Source organism: Protopterus annectens, chromosome 2.part1 (genome assembly GCF_019279795.1).
Source record: "Protopterus annectens isolate FY-2018-M chromosome 2.part1, PAN1.0, whole genome shotgun sequence".
Taxonomy (NCBI): Eukaryota; Metazoa; Chordata; order Ceratodontiformes; family Protopteridae; genus Protopterus; species Protopterus annectens.
Genome location: NC_056729.1, coordinates 782042031 through 782057824, shown reverse-complemented (window position 1 = coordinate 782057824; position 15794 = coordinate 782042031). Strand labels below are relative to the sequence as shown.

The following is a 15794-nucleotide window of genomic DNA, read 5'->3' as shown; positions in this document are numbered from 1 at the left end:
TACAAAAAAGACTAAGTACTTACTTAAAATTTTGCAAAATAATGATTGTCAAACGACGGAATTAACGCAAGGTTAGATAAATTTATGGAGCACATTTATAGTATACATAGCCCTATTAATAGTGGAGTTACTCGATTATTATCCATGGTCTTGGAAACAGTAGCACTTTTAAGTTTCTTTAATTTGATCCTTAAATTGAATCTGCAATAAAGGACAATCAGATATTTTTCTAAAATCTTGTTAGATGGCATTTCTTCTGGAAGGAGATGTTTTTGAAAAAGGACTTTCTTAATAGTATACCTTCTTTGTTGCATAGGGAATGAGAGGATCTCTAGTGACTACCTTCTATTTTGAAGATGGGTAATAAAATAATCAGTATATTAACTTTTGATATGTCAAGTGCAGTAAGGGTTTACCTGCTATGGCCTACAGCACGTTCCACTTGAGCAGTGGCTACATCAGCCATTCTTTTGGAAAGAATACTCAGACAGTTAAAGGTAGCTAGTTAACTTTTGATAGTGTTAAACAATAGTTTTCTTTATTATTTGCCATGTTTGCCAAGTGGCTTAATTTTATTATTTTTTCTGCAACTTGAAGCACTGAAGTGATGTGTCCAGAGTTTAAGGTAACATCTAGGATTGAACATTCATTTGCAGGCATAAGGACATTGATAGCTATTGCTTTTCCCTGAGTCTTTAGCAGGTGACATATTTTATAGCTGGCTTTCACTTGACATAGGAGTTTTTATACATTTTCTCGAAAGTGATATTGAAAGCTTAGATACTGGTCTAACCATACCTTAAGATTTTAATCATTACTTTGTGATGTCATTTAGCACAATGTGTATTTTACTCAATTTTCAGGTTTTACAGTCTTCCTATATGATGAAAATGGATACAAACATTTAAGCAGCTTTCTATCTTTCTTGATAAAATATTTGAAAGAAAAACAATTGCCATATCAGATTAAATGCTTATATGTTTAGAATGTTATTTATAAGAGGTCTGCAGTTGTCTTGATTTGTCCTTCTTTTACCCTTTTGCACAGGGGGTAACCATCGAGTATGTTTTCTTGATGATGAGGTGTCTGTACCATTGGGCACAATGCGAGAAACAGGAGATTGGGCAGAAGTAAAGAGTGGGCAGATGTATTTTATAGGACGCACAGACAGCCAGATCAAGCGTCATGGCAAACGGCTAAACCTTGGAAGTGTGCAGCAGGTAAATGAAAGAGAAAGATGGCAGTCTTTTTATGTTGTTTTGTTTCTTACTTGGGGGTCTTATATTGGCTCAATTGTAGAGTCAAATGGAGCCAACAGACTCACGACCAGCTTCTAGCTACACTGTTCTGCTGGTACAGTGAGCAGACCAGATTCACACTACAGCTAGCAAAATTGACCAGCAACACAATGAGTATGTAGCTGCCTGTACTGTTAGTCCATTTTTTCTAGCTGTACTATGCAATTGTCTATTGGAAAGAACAGTAGCACACTGCAGCTAGAAAAATGGATCACAGGACAGTGGGATTCTAACCACCTGTGCTGTTGGTCTGTTTTTCTTGCTGCATTGTGCTGTTGGTCCATTCAGGTGACCAATAGTGCAGTGCAGCTAGAAAATGAGCCAACAGAATAATGCAATTAGAGGCCTGCATTGTCTTTTAGAAGGCGGCACTGTAAGCTGTTCAGTCAGTCGACTCAGGATTGTAGCAAGGAGCTTGCAAGGAGTCCTACAGTTGAGTCTGTCTTATTATTGTTTATACTTTTGTTCTTTAAGTTTTGAAGACTTTTTTTTTCTTTGGACATCAGTTCCATTTTGGAGATGGGTCACTCCTCTTCTGGATCATCTGCTATGATTTTTGAAGTCCACTGCTATGATTTTTTTAATGTTCAGAAGTTGAGAGATATTTCCAGCTGTCTTAGGAACCCTCTGTTAGCACTGTCTCTGGACTTGAATTAGTTGAGGGACAAGTCCTTTTACAAATCCTCTCTCCAGTACCCAAAATGTATGAAAGTACATTGTTGTGCTCTTGTAACCTTGCCGTGAGGTTAGTGTAGGTCAGAAGTGCACTGTACAGATAGCCTAAAATGCTTCAACAGAAGATGTTGTGGACATAGAAAATTGCTGAGGAACAGACTGCATAAACAAACAATCCCCTCCACATATGAGGATTCTGATGCAGGGGAATCCATTCCTTCAGCCTCTCCCCCAGAGGATTTTTCCTTTGGGGAAACCCTGCATACCTTAAAGGTGCATTTCCAATGGGAGAGTCAAGACTACCCACAGTCTAAAAAGAGATTCTGATAATTCCTGGAACTTCCACAATACAGACCCTTAGCCATCCCTCCAATCCTATATGTGGTGGATGATGTCTTCCTTGAATCCAGCTCGACTCCAGATGCCCTCCCTCCTCCTCCTCCCAGAAAACCAGACAGGTACTACAGAGTCCCTGACTCTCACAAATTATTTTTAAAAATCCAACAGCTGACCCTGAGGTCATTACTCAAAGGCCTAAAGGGATTAAAGCAACCTCAGCTAAGAATCCCATCCCCTCAGACAGGGATTTCTGAGCACTGGACAGATAGGGTAAAAAAGTATACACCTCAGCTACTCTTGCTATCAGGGCACTAAATTGTCAATTCCATATGCTTAAATATCAGCAACATACCTTGGAACTCCTTAAACAAAATATTTCCTCCTTTCCTGCATTGGCAGAATCTAAAGATTTACAGGACTTAATGCATTCTGGTGGTCAAGTAACTAACCACACTTTGCACTGTGGTTTTGATGCCTTAGAAACTTCTTGCAGGGCAGCAGCCACCGATCTGTCATTAGAAGACATGCATGGCTTAAGGAACAATCCCTGCCAGACCATGTCAAATCAAAATTGTTGGATGCACCCTTGCACAAAGATAACTTATTTGATATTAAAGCTGAAGAGATCCTAAAAAAGATGGAAGAAAAAGCAAAATATATGCAGACTGTCAGACTGTTAAAGATTTCTTACAGGTCCAGCCCCCTAGGTTCAGCAGGCATTTTCCCTCCTAGCACTGGTCCTTTCCTGCTCCAAGTAGACTGGGCCAGCCGAGGCCCCATGGAAACAGACCCCCCCCCAGACAGCAGCCCCACTTCAGAACCAGGGAGTTCTAAGCCACCCCCTTATGGTAAGAATTCACAATGACTAACCCCCTCCTGACCCCGCCTATGCTCACCTTCACATACCCTTAGGAGGAAAATTCTCCTTTCACTTGAGCACCTGGGCCACCATTACCCAGGACCAATGGGTTCTGAACATTGTGTCTCGGTGGTACAAATTCTCCTTCCACACCCTTCCAACCCCAAAAGGGTTCCCAGATCTACCACCGAACCAGTGGGCAGAGGCTCAAAAGCAATTCCCTTCCCTGCTCTCCTTGGGGGCAGTAGAGCACATTCCTGCAGAGCAGATAGGCCAAGCCTTGTACTCCAGACGTTTCCTGATGAACAGAAAAGAGGGCACCTAGCGCCCCATCCTCAGTCTATCCATTCTAAACACCTTCCCATTCCTATCAGGGAGTCCTGCAGAAAATATCTCCACTTCAGGGTAGGTCTCAACACTTTCAGTTCTCTATGCTTCCCTTTGACTTATCTACTGCTCCCAGAGTTTTCACAAAATGCCTGGCTCCGGCCATTGCCATTTTCAGACAAAGAAATATTCAGATTTACCCCTACTTAGATGACTGCCTTATTCAGGCAGACAGCCAAGAAAAGCTGCTCAAAGACTTGGCCTTTGTAAAGGATCTACTAACCTCCCTAGGGTACACAATCAATGAAAAGAAATCCAAACAGGTATCCACCAAAAGGATAATCTTCCTGGGAGCAAGTCTGGACACAGCATCCCAGATGACATGCCTTACATCAGAGAAACAAATTTTCCTATCAGCTTACTTCTCTCAACTGGCCACCAGGCCCCAGCTTTCTGCAAGGAAAATCCTGCAAGCCCCGGGGTTCCTGGTCTCTTGCATATTCCTCATTCCATATGCCAGACTGCATATGAGGAAACTTCAGTGGTACCTAAAGAGCCTTTGGTGTCAACACTTTCAAGATCTGCAAACTCTTTTGCCTATTATTCCTTGCCTGAGGAAGGAATTTCTTGGGTAGGCAACAGCCTGCTCCCACAAGAGACTGCCCTTCTCCCCACACCCCGCTGCCCTGACCCTCACCACAGACGCATCAGACTACACTTGGGGTGCACACCTGGACGGAAGGTGCATACAGTGCCAATGGAACCCCCAGCAACCCCCCCCCCCTGCATATCAATCAAAAAGAGATGATGGCTGTGCAGCAGGCCTTGATAGCTTTCAAACTCCTTTTCTCTCCAGGGGTTCTCCTGATCAAAACAGACAACACCACTGTAATGTGGTACATCAACAAGCAGGGATGGACTCACTCCTACCTGCTTTGCAGGCTGGCCATGACCCTTTGGTTCACAGCCTCTTCCATGCAAATACACCTGTTAGCACAATACCTGCCAGGCTCTCTCAACTCGCTGGCAGACCAATTAAGCAGAAAGCTCTTGGACCCCCACAAGTGACAGCTCAGCAGAAACACCTTCTTCCTAATAACTCAGAAATGGGGAAACCCGGGGGTCGACCTCTTTGCCTCCCACACCACCCATCAGCTCAGCAGATTCTGCACCAGGCAGCATCACTGCATGGCTTGGAAAGTGGATACCCTGTCCTTCCCCTGGGTAAACCTTTTGGTCTATGCCTTTCCTCCGCTATCTCTAATTCCCAGGGGGTACTGCTCAAAATAAGGAAGGAAAAAACAAAGACCGTTCTCCTAGTTCCAGACTGGCCCAGACAGCACTGGTACCCCTTGCTGCATAACCTGCCCTCGCTGCCTCCATGGAATCTTCCTCAGATTCTAAACCTCCTAATCCAGAGAGAAAGGGAATTCATGCATCCCCAATTGCAGACACTCAATTTGGCAGCTTGGCTTATACCCTAATCCCTGACCAAACTGCCATCCTCAGTAAACAGGTTCTGATGTTATTTGAGAGGCCAGATACCCTAGCACCAGAAAGTCTTATGCAAATAAGTGGAAAAGGTTCTGCACCTGGATCCTGGCTAAGGGGGCCAGTACGTCACAGCCCTCCATCTCTCTCATCCTGGATTACTTAGCTGACCTACTACACAGTGGTCTCTCTTTCTTTTCTATAAAAATGTATGCCTCTACTATTTCTGCTCATTTTCCAACTAAGCAGCCTCTTTTTTAATACCCTCTGATTAAATAGTTCCTCAGAGGGGCTAGCAACTTGAGGCCCCCCAGAAGGGCACCATCACTAGCTTTGGACCTTAACTTTGTCTTGGAAAAGCTCACCCTGCCCTCTTTCAAACCAGCTTCTTCTGCAGAGCTAAAATCTCTCTCCTGGAAGACGGTCTTCCTCGTGGCCATCACTTCAACTAGAAGAGTCTCTGATTTGCAAGCACTCATGGCTGTGGAACCCTTCGTCATCTTCAGTGCAGACAGGGTATCCCTCAGAAGTAATCCATCCTGCATGCCCAAGGTAGTGTCCAGTGTGGCTCTCAACCAACCTTCTTTCCTAACCCCCAAACAAGGGGGGAAGGATGCTGCACTCTCTAGATGTGCACAGACAGCTCAGATACTATCTGGACAGGACTAAACCCTTCAGAAAGTCTGATCAATTGCTGCTTAGCTTTGCTTCAGGGGCAGAAGGTAAAGCCATCTCCAAGCAAACTATTTCCAAATGAATAGCACACTGCATCCATTCTGCTACAAAACAGCATGGCAAGCCTCCCCCAAGGGAGTCAGGATGCACTCCACCAGTGCAGCCTCCACCCAGCTTTCCTCAGAGGAGTCCCCACCAGGAACATCCTCGAGGCTGCTACCTGGACATCTGTTCACACTTTTACTAAGCATTACCACCCGACTCTCTTCTCCAAATCCAGGGCAGGGTTTGCCTGTACAGTCTTGCAGGGCATTTTAGCCAGCCCCTAGCTTCCTGGACTTCCTCAACCAACTTCCTCAGCTTTGGGAATCTACCCAAATGTGATGACTGCAACAGTGAAACATGAATAACATAGTACAGTTGTGTACACTTACCATAAATGTAGGTGTTCGAGTGTATTCATTGTTGCAGTCCTGGTTTCCCTCCCTCCATCCTCCTTTTCTCTTTTTCTTCCTTTTTTTTTTTCTCCTTGTTGTTCTCCTTTCCTTACAAGGGACATATTAGTATTTATTTTCCACTAGTGGGGTTCTGGCCTCCTACTTTGGGGGCTCCTGACAGGTTAGGGCAAGAAAAACTGATATAATGGCGTTGGATGTCTTCCTTTATACCACTGACGACCTGACGTCACTCCTCAAGCCACAGCATCTGACACAGAAATATTAAGTCTCTGGTATTCAGGCCGGCCGATGGCTACCCTGGCAGGGATAACCAAAATGTGATGACTGCAACAGTAAATACTCTCAAACATCTACATTTATGATAAGTGTACACAACTGTACTTTCTGTAGAAAAGTGCAGAAGCAGGGTAGAACCACATTTCTCATTCTGCAGAAAAGTCTACTTTCAGAAAATCTCAGTCACTAGTGATTTATTTTCCTAATGTGTAAATGGTTGTTTTAAAGCCGTATAGGTATAGTAAAGGTGCATTAATTAGTTTATATTTAAAGCTAGAAACATTGGTAGGAAATTTGTAATTCTTAAACATAGTTAATCTCATAATGAAATTTTATGTATGGTTATCTAGTTTAGCTTCTGAAAAAGTCAGATAAAACTTTGGCGTCTTTGTGGCAGATTCTTCTGCTTGGTATTGGGTTTGAATGCTACTTTAAGGAGTCTACCAAGAGGATTTCCTCCCATGGGACGTTGTTTGCCCTATAGGTATTTGAGATGTCATCTCTTAACTCCCAAAGGTAAAATTTTTGGGCACATGGAGTGGGAATTCATCACACAGTTTGTTTAAATACTACACTGCAGAGTGATGCTCATTCTGATTAATAGAGGGTCTTATCACAGCTAAATTCCTGAATCACTTTTAAATTCAATGAGAAGTGCACCACTTTCTCACAAAACAGCAGATATTTTTGTGAATTCTCCAAGAAAAACACTACTTCCATCATAGTGGTTTCTATTGTCTGGATTTGCCTTGATCTTGGTGGTAGAAAAATTCATCCCATCTCTGAATATGATGATTAGTTCCATGAAGTCAGGGATTTTCAGCAAGGACCTGAGATCTGAAAGAAGTCCACTAGGTGTGATGACTATACTGTCACTGGCAACAGAGTGCCTATTAGATAATACTCATTTTCAAATGGATGTGTGAGCTTGTGAATAGACTGCCATAAACAGTAACAGACATAGTAACAAGCATGCTGAAAATGTATACTGCGTGGAAATCCAGTCTGTCGGATTGTTTTTATAGCTCTTTCCTCTGTTAGATAGCTTTGATTAGAACCTGTGTAAATTAGATTGGCTCTAGAGGGATAGTTTTTCTGAGATGGTGGAAATGCCTGAAGACTGAAGCCAAGGCAGGGCATAATGACTTTTGAGAAAGGAACAGTGCCAAGTAATCATTTAGGTACTGGAATAATAAAGATTTGTTCCATGTGCCATACAAGGCAAACAGCAGCTAGGGAATAATGTTCTGTAAAATGCTTTCTTCAAAACTATATGAAACCCTGTCATGACCGGAGGACCTTGATAATACCAGTAATTATTCAGTTACGACTTTTGAACAAATCAAGCACTGTTACACAGAAAAGAGGGTTTGAAGAATGCTGTTTCACATTTGACATTGCACTCTGAATGCTATCTGCATTGTGCAGCTGATGAGATGTCCTTTGCTGCTTCCCATAGCTTGGTACAATTCTGAAATTTCTGTGGCACCCAAGCTTGAAGGCATGCATGCTTCAATTGTTTATGCCTTGATCACTTGTATTGAGCAAGGAGGGCATGCTTATCCATTGCACTCTCCACTTCCTCTTTTGTCACTTGCAGTTTAGATTTCATTGCACATCATGTCAGTCAGATGTATTTTAATATTTATGCACGCCTTAAGCACTTTGCAAAAGTCAAAAGTATATGGCATAAAAATTAATTCCTTGACAGTTGTAATATAATGCACTATTCAACATCTGCTGAATATATAACCAAATCAAAGAATAATCTGTCCATTTGGGCAAATAAGATGTAGAAATCTGGGTTTAGAAGTTGTAATAGTAGTTAGCATAGCTCTTGACTGTCCAGATTTGTGCCTCACATTTTTGGTCTGCTCCTAATAAAATTTGTGTTTTTTCTGACAAGTAAGTGAGGAAGTCACTAAATAATGCATGCATTTGGGTTTTGGATCATTTCCTTCAGAAAATGTATGCTAACACAAATCGTGTTGTTCTAACAATTTTCTAAATTTATAAGAACAATATTTGAAATATCCCCCAGTGTTTATCCCCCATTATTTTAGCCTGTAAGGAATCAGAGTTCTGTTGCCACGGATTGCTTAATGATAGTTTATTATAGTGAGTGCTATATGAAATAGTAGCAGCAGATATAAAGTCACAGCAACATAATTAAATGGGATATAGCAGCATAATATATCAAATAACTGAAAGCATGAAAGTAGTACAATAACTATATCTGAGCAAGTCTTGTACCAGACATCAGCTAACTTCTGTGTCCTAAACATACACATTACATTACTTCAGTCCAGTAACTTTCCTCTGGGAACCATATCCACTCCCCTTAACCTTGATTTTCAGGCCTTGCAGGTGCCTGGCATAGCCTAACTGTCTATCCTTTATCTAGCATTCCATTGCAAGTACACATATCTTTCCCTTAAGAAAGAAGTATTCTGTAGCATTCACTTGAGAACTATGAATTCTGCATGTCACACGCTTCGCCAGCAAGATTACCTTTTCCATTCTACTGAATTCTCTTTCCCTGAACTGTATGCGTAAATAAAACAGAAGTCTCACACTATATTTTAGGCCTATTCTACCATATGCCTAACAGCCACTTTAAAGTGAAGACCCTCAGTCATAACACAGCCTTTGTTCAGATTTCTTGCACTAAGAGGCTGAGAGATGTGGTAGAGTATTAACATGGTTATCTGATAAATCCCTGATTCATTTATGCTGAAACATGAAACAGGAAAACGTTTAAGCTACTCATCCATAATGACTCAACAGGCTAATAAGTCAAAACTTTATTCCAAAGATTTAACAAACTTCTCCATCAATACCCAAGTCCTGGAGTCAGATATAACAAAAACATCCAAAAATAATCAGCCCACAGTAAACTGGAAGCACCTTGAAAACAGTGTAATCCATCGATCATACACATACAAGAGCTTACCTACAAAAGAAGGTTCAAAATATTGATGTAAAATGTATCTTCTTTTCACCTGTCCTGTATGATAGTACCTTGATACTTGATTAGCATCTGCATTTCACTAGAAATAAATAGATAAATAAACAGAAATACAAACCTGTAACAACAAATAGAGCTGTACAGCTTAATGAAACAGCACAATGACAAATTACTAATAAAGTTCAGAAATATAAATGTATAATTAGGTGAAAAACATTGCATAAGTAGTAAACCAAGTGCATATCATAACCACAATTCCATAAAGTAGCAAAAGACATAGCCAGAATGTGAATAAGCATTTTTATCCAGTGACAACTGACCACCTTGATCTGTGTCTGAAAGGTCAAGAAAGCTTTTCCATTATCTTTTTAAAGCTTCCATGTTAGTCCCAGAAATCTTCCAATTGTTCCTGCAGTTAGAGAGTCACAAGCCAGGACCTGCTCTGACACTGTTTATACTGCCAGAGAATGGCACATGACAGGAAATATCACGTGTTCCTGTGATTCAGTCCAGCCTGCTGAGGAAGACAAGCAAGTTTTTGAAGCCTTCATCATGACTCAGAAAACATTGCTGTAGAGGATGGCCAGCACATGGACACTCAGGACTTCTGTTAACATGACCTCAGAACATTGTTTGACAGGCAAAAGGAAATAAGGGATCAGGACTGCAGGCAGCTGCAGTGGTACAAAGATTTGTGTTGTCGCCTCACAGCAAGAGGTTCTCCAGTTTGATTCTTGGCAGGTATGCCTCCTGTGCAGAGTCTGCATGTCCTCCGTGAAGTCACTTGGGTTTCCTCTGGGTGCTGCAGTTTCCTCCCACACTCCAAAGACATGCATCAAGTGGATTGGACACTCTAAATTGGCCATAGGAGCGAGTGTGTGTGCGAGTGAGTAGTACAGAAGAACTACCACAGCAGGGCTAGCCACCCGGTGGTGTAAACCTTAGCTTGGGATGATTGTTACTGTTGAAGTGACACCCTGATTTCAAGTGTAAAAATGAGAAAAGGGGTTGCGGATGGATGAATGGATACCAGGCGTCATGAAAAGGGATGGATGAATGGATACCAGACGTCATCAAAAGTCTGTCATCAGTATGTCCGTCAGAGAAATGACCTCCTTCCCCCAGCAAACTCTGTTGTCAGTTTGTGAGAAATCAGCTTCTTGGTTGTTATTGGCTAAGAACAGCAAGAGGAGAGATGCTTTCACAGCTGCCATCCTTTGGCCTTCCTTTTGTCAAAGAAGGCTCACTGACCAGGGTTGAGGACACTCCTGCAGGTCCTGTGGCACAAGATGGGGATGCAGTAATGTCCCAGATGATGTATGCATGTGCACTGTCTGATGTCTAGTGGGATCTCTCTTCATGAGTAGAGAAGTACATCATTAAAAGCTAGAGCATGCGGAGGCCTCTCACAACCACACATTACCTCTAAGACTGTGCTGTCTTTAGTGCCTGTTCTTCTGACTCTCACCACCAGCCCACCATATGCTTATTGCTTCATATATCTGGTGAGATCAAGCCACCCCTGTTGGAGTTAAATGAAGGGGAATTTTTACTTCCCCTTCACCCTCTAACTGGGAAGGGGATTGGGTGGATCCCAAGGTCCTTGTTATCAGCATCATACATGGAAGCTGAGACCTCTTCTTCCTATAGCTCCATTGCTGGTGATACCGCCTTTGGAGAAATAAGGTGATGACGTCTACCATGGACTTGCATTTTGGTCTTCTGCCTTTTTCCAGAAAAAACAGTTGAGTCATCACCTAGGAAAGAATGTTGGGAAGCCTTGGGGTTGCCTGTCCCATGGTATCTGCCCTTAAAGAAGCTGTTTTTCAATTTGGAAACATCTAGATTCTTCTCACTCTTCTCCTAAGAAGGTGGATATCTCTGTAAACTTCCAGTGGAATGGAGTGACCTCCTCACTAAACTTACAAAGGCAGATTCCTGTGCTGTGATAACAGTACTCTTCTGTCTCAGCAGCAGGATAAGAAGTCCATGTCTTTAGGCATGATGGGCAGTAGGGTACTGTTCTATGCCAAACTGAGAACATGTGTCCCATAACTACCCGTCTGAACTGTTTCATTTGTACACTATCTTTCTGAATCAGACATTGTAAAGACTTGTAGCTTCCTTATTGTAGGGAAAAAGACCCCTTGATAAAAGCCCCTTATGATGTATCCCTTGGTGGGCTTTCATATAGCTTATAACTATGCTAATGATGTGGCTAGACCATTAGGATCTGAAGTGTTTCTTTGCCAAATGTTGTGTCTCAGGCCACCTTGCTTGATGGATGAGATAAATCAGATTATTCTCAATGCCTTTTCTAGAGTGAGAATGCCCTTCCTTATCACTGTTGCAGTATTCATCACATATGAGATTTCCTGCCAATGATAGCTCAGTGTTCAGCCAGTATACCACAGCCTTTACATCCTTCCAGCATTATACCTCAGGTGTTTGTTCCCCATGCAAGTGTATGGCATAAAGGTGATGTATACCCACTCAGTACTCAGAAATCCAATGCTGTCAGTCAGTTTGAATGCCATAGTTGAATGTTGGCCTGAGCAACCTTGAATGAGCTGGTTTGTACCAAGCCATTTATGGGTAAGTATGCTGTTGGGGTTCCTTCTTTTGTTTTCTTTACTTGCGTACTTGGAGTTCATGTTATCCATGAAGGGAAAATGTCAATATGTGAGGCAAATTCCCATAAAGACTACCACAAGAAGCGTTTATACTAAGTGCTTCACATGATCATACTTACTGTACCATTTGTCAGGCTTTTGTTCCTAAAATGCTTTGCAGCCATCTATCCTGTTTATCCTTTTATCTTGAGAACCAACATCTCAGATTTTTGACCCACATTGCCATGGCTGAATCCACCCACCATGAGGTACAGCCTATTCTTAAAAACAAGACCAGGATGTCTTGGTCTGACTCTCTGACTCTGCTGCTGCTCAACCTCCACCGGATGCCTCCCTTGAGGTGAATGAAGACCATTTGGTGCCAACAACAGTTACCTCTGCTGTGTCCCTATCGAGACCAGCATGAAACCGTCTTCTTGCATGCCCTCTAAGGCAATGCAAATGCCCACAGTAGACATTGAGGGGGGAACCACAGCCGATCATTTCTGAAGGGTCTAGGGAGATTTCCCAGATCCTAGTGAGGGAAGAGGTCCCAGCTGCCCTTATTGTGTCTAGGCATAGCTCTGAGCCTCCTAGGCTGGTCAAAGCTCTCATCCCACTGAAGAAGAAACAGAAAACTAAATGCATTCTTCCCATTGCCAACGACCCCTAGAAGAATGGTAGGATTTTACCCAGGGCTTGTTTAATGCCCTGATGGCCTTAAGATCACCTTGGGGGGTGTCTGATCCTGCTTCTCCTTTCTCCTCTATTCCAACCAAAAGGACTAGGGAGTCAGATTCTTCAGCTGAGTTGGATTCAGGATATGAGTCATTGGCATACTCCTCACAAATTACATCTCCTTTAGACTATGGGTCTAAGGAAGAGGATTCCTTGAGTCTTGCCCCTCCCTTTGAGGGTTATCCTTTGGGTACACAGTAGTTTGCATGGTGGAGCTTTTTAAGTGGGACTGCTCGCAAGTCTCTGATATTCAAAAAAGGTATTATGAGCTGTTTGTAGATGGAATCTCCTAAACATTCTGCCCTTGTGTTTGATGCCTTGTTGGATACTTTTGCAACCTCTTCTTTGGCTTCTGATTCCCAGTGTCTGTCTCAATCAGCCTGACAATTTGTCTAAGGTGCCTGGAGCCTTTAAGTTCCTTTGCAAGTATCTTTCTTCAGACCCTGCTCTGGTTTCTCTTTCTGATGGCAAGCCACCCAAGCTTTTGCCCTTGTCCAAACTCCTTCCTTCTGATAAAGACAGCTGGGCTATGGAGAGACTGGGGAAAAAGTTTATACTTCTGTGACTCTGATTTCAGGGTCATTAACTGCTCAAGGGCTGAGTCAGAAAATGGTCCAAGGAGATCAGTGTTCTAGCCTTGAAAACATATATAAGTAAATAAATGAAGGAATTATTAAACCCGTATGACCAGGTATGTTTTGGCCCTTTTGTCCTAGCTTGTGTGGGGTGATGTGTGACTTTCTTGACTCTGAAGAAAAGATTGCTGCCATCCCCTTATTGAGTTCCATTTCTGAGGTTGCCCATCACTCCATCAAATGTAGTTGTGATGCAGCTGATGCATCCTATAGAGCTGCTGCTTATGGTTCTTTTATGAGGTGGCACTTTTGGCTTTGCCTCCTGGCTTTATCTGATGATATTAAGGCCAAGCTCCTAGATGCTCCTTTGTACAATCATAATCTGTTTGGTACAACTGCTGCTGACTTGTTTAAGACTCTACAAAACAAAGGTTAAAGTCATACAGGATCTTAAACAAAACTTTGTTTCTCCCATACCCAAATTTCAGAGAAGCTGTCCTAAGCCTGCCTTTTTGCATAGGCAATCTTGTTAGCCTTCTGCGCTGAAGAGGGTTCCTAAGCATATTTTCACAGATAACCCTCCAAGACTTCTAAAACACAAAAGCTTCCTTTTCAGGACAAATCTGCTTTCATCTGACATATTTTCTCCCCTTCTCCTCGGCCAGGTGCCCTTGTCTCTCAGGCTTTCCTTTTATAGCAACAGATAACTTCAGACTCTTGGGTGCTGTTCTTGATCAATCACAGCTGTTTTATGGTATGGAAATCCCTTCTCCCTTCTTGAGTCTTCCTCCACTTCTTCCAAATGAACTTCCTCATTTTCTGGAGTTCTGCGTGATTTACTGGCTCAAGGTGCCATTCAACCCATTCCAGTATCCTAAAGAGGAATAGAGTTTTTACTCCATAATGTTTCTTGTTCCCAGAAAAGAGGGATCTTAGAGACGGATCCTAGATATTTCCTTTCTCAGTACCTTTCTAAAGATTCCTTTCCTTTGTTTCAGATATTTTTCCTCCAGACTCTGTTTCATGTTTTACTCAGTCAGGCTTTTATGGTCTCTCTTGACCTAAAGGAGCACTGTCTTCATACTTCCATTCACCCTCTGCTCAGGAAGTTTTTATGTTTCTGTTTCCTCCTATCATTTTCAGTTCTCTTTTTTGCCGTTTGGCCTTTCTATGTCCCCAAGGATGTTCACCAAATGTCTTGTCCCTATCATAGCCTTTTGCGGGCTTCAGGCAATCCAAATATTCCCATATATGGATGACCTGTGTCTTCAGGCTTTCTCTCATCCAGGCTTTTGTAGGATCTGAATTTCCCATGCTACTTCTGCACATTCTGGGATTTACCGTTAGTCTCAAGAAGTCAAGTATGACTCCTTCAAAGGACCATATTTTTCCTGAGTTGTAGAATCTAAACCATTCTGATGCTGGCTTCTCTTCCTTCTAAATTTCTCTCTGATGACCTTCTTTCAGTGTCTGCTCCCCTTTTTGTAATTTCTGCAAGGGAATTTCTCACAATCCTGGGGTTTATGGCTTCTAGTGTTCCCATGCTTCTCTTTGCCAAGCTTCACATGAGGAGACTTCAGTGGTACCTAAAGATAGTTTTGCTACAGAATTGGCACCCTCTGGAGTTTCCAGTTCCCTTACTTCTTTGTCTCAAACTCGAGTGCCACTGGTGGATTCTGCAGATCTCCCTCAATCCAGGATTGCCTTTTCAAACTCCTAACTGTATTCAAGTGCTGTTCACAGACACTTCCAGTCTGGGCAGGGGAGCCTCTTCCAGCAGTCTGAGGGTTAAGGGTCTGTGGCCCCTTCATCAGAGGTCAAACCACATCAACATAAAAGAGATGAGGGTGCTCATTCTTGCTGTTCAGGCATTCCATTGTCTTTGGTCTCCAGGCCTCTTAAAGCTTTTTACAGGCAACACCACAGTCATGTGATACATCATCAAATGGGGGGGGTTCAAGGTCTTGTCTTCTTTTCAGACTAGCCCTTCAGACCTGGGATTTGGCTAGTGACCATCAGGTAACCCTTCAGGTGGTCTCCATCCCTTCAAAACGCAACTTTGTAGCAGACTTCCTGAGCAGGTCCAGGACACAACCTCATGAATGGATGCTTCACAGGGTGGTGTTTCTTGGCATAGTAAATTGGTAGATTATTCCTCAAATTTTTTTTTTTTGCCTCCCCTCTGAACAGACGTCTTCACTTCTGTTCCAGAGTCCCAAGTCCTTTGACCTGGAAGGTGGCTGCCATATCATTTTCTTGGAAAGGGATGTTCTTATATGCTTGCTGTCCTCTTCCTTTACTTCCCAGGGTCCTGCACAATATCAAGAGGGAATCCCCAAGAAACTTGTTAGTGACTCTCTTTTGTCCAAGACAGCACTAGTTATCCCTCCTCTTTCACCTGGCTAGGGCCAATTGTCATAAGTTACCTCATCGAATGGATCTTCTCACACAAGACAAGGGATCTCTCATTCACCTTCACTTGTCCACTTTTCATTTGACACTT

The 15794-nt window shown here is 42.6% G+C and overlaps 1 protein-coding gene across 1 annotated transcript in view; it reads left to right on the top strand.

Moving 5' to 3' along the window:
• The window catches only part of AASDH (aminoadipate-semialdehyde dehydrogenase), a 1090146-nt gene that overhangs the window by 541661 nt on the left and 532691 nt on the right, over positions 1 to 15794 (top strand). The window contains exon 8 of the mRNA XM_044062487.1: positions 1048 to 1220. Coding sequence (XP_043918422.1) covers positions 1048 to 1220 — 173 coding nt within the window. The remainder of the gene's footprint in view (positions 1 to 1047; positions 1221 to 15794) is intronic.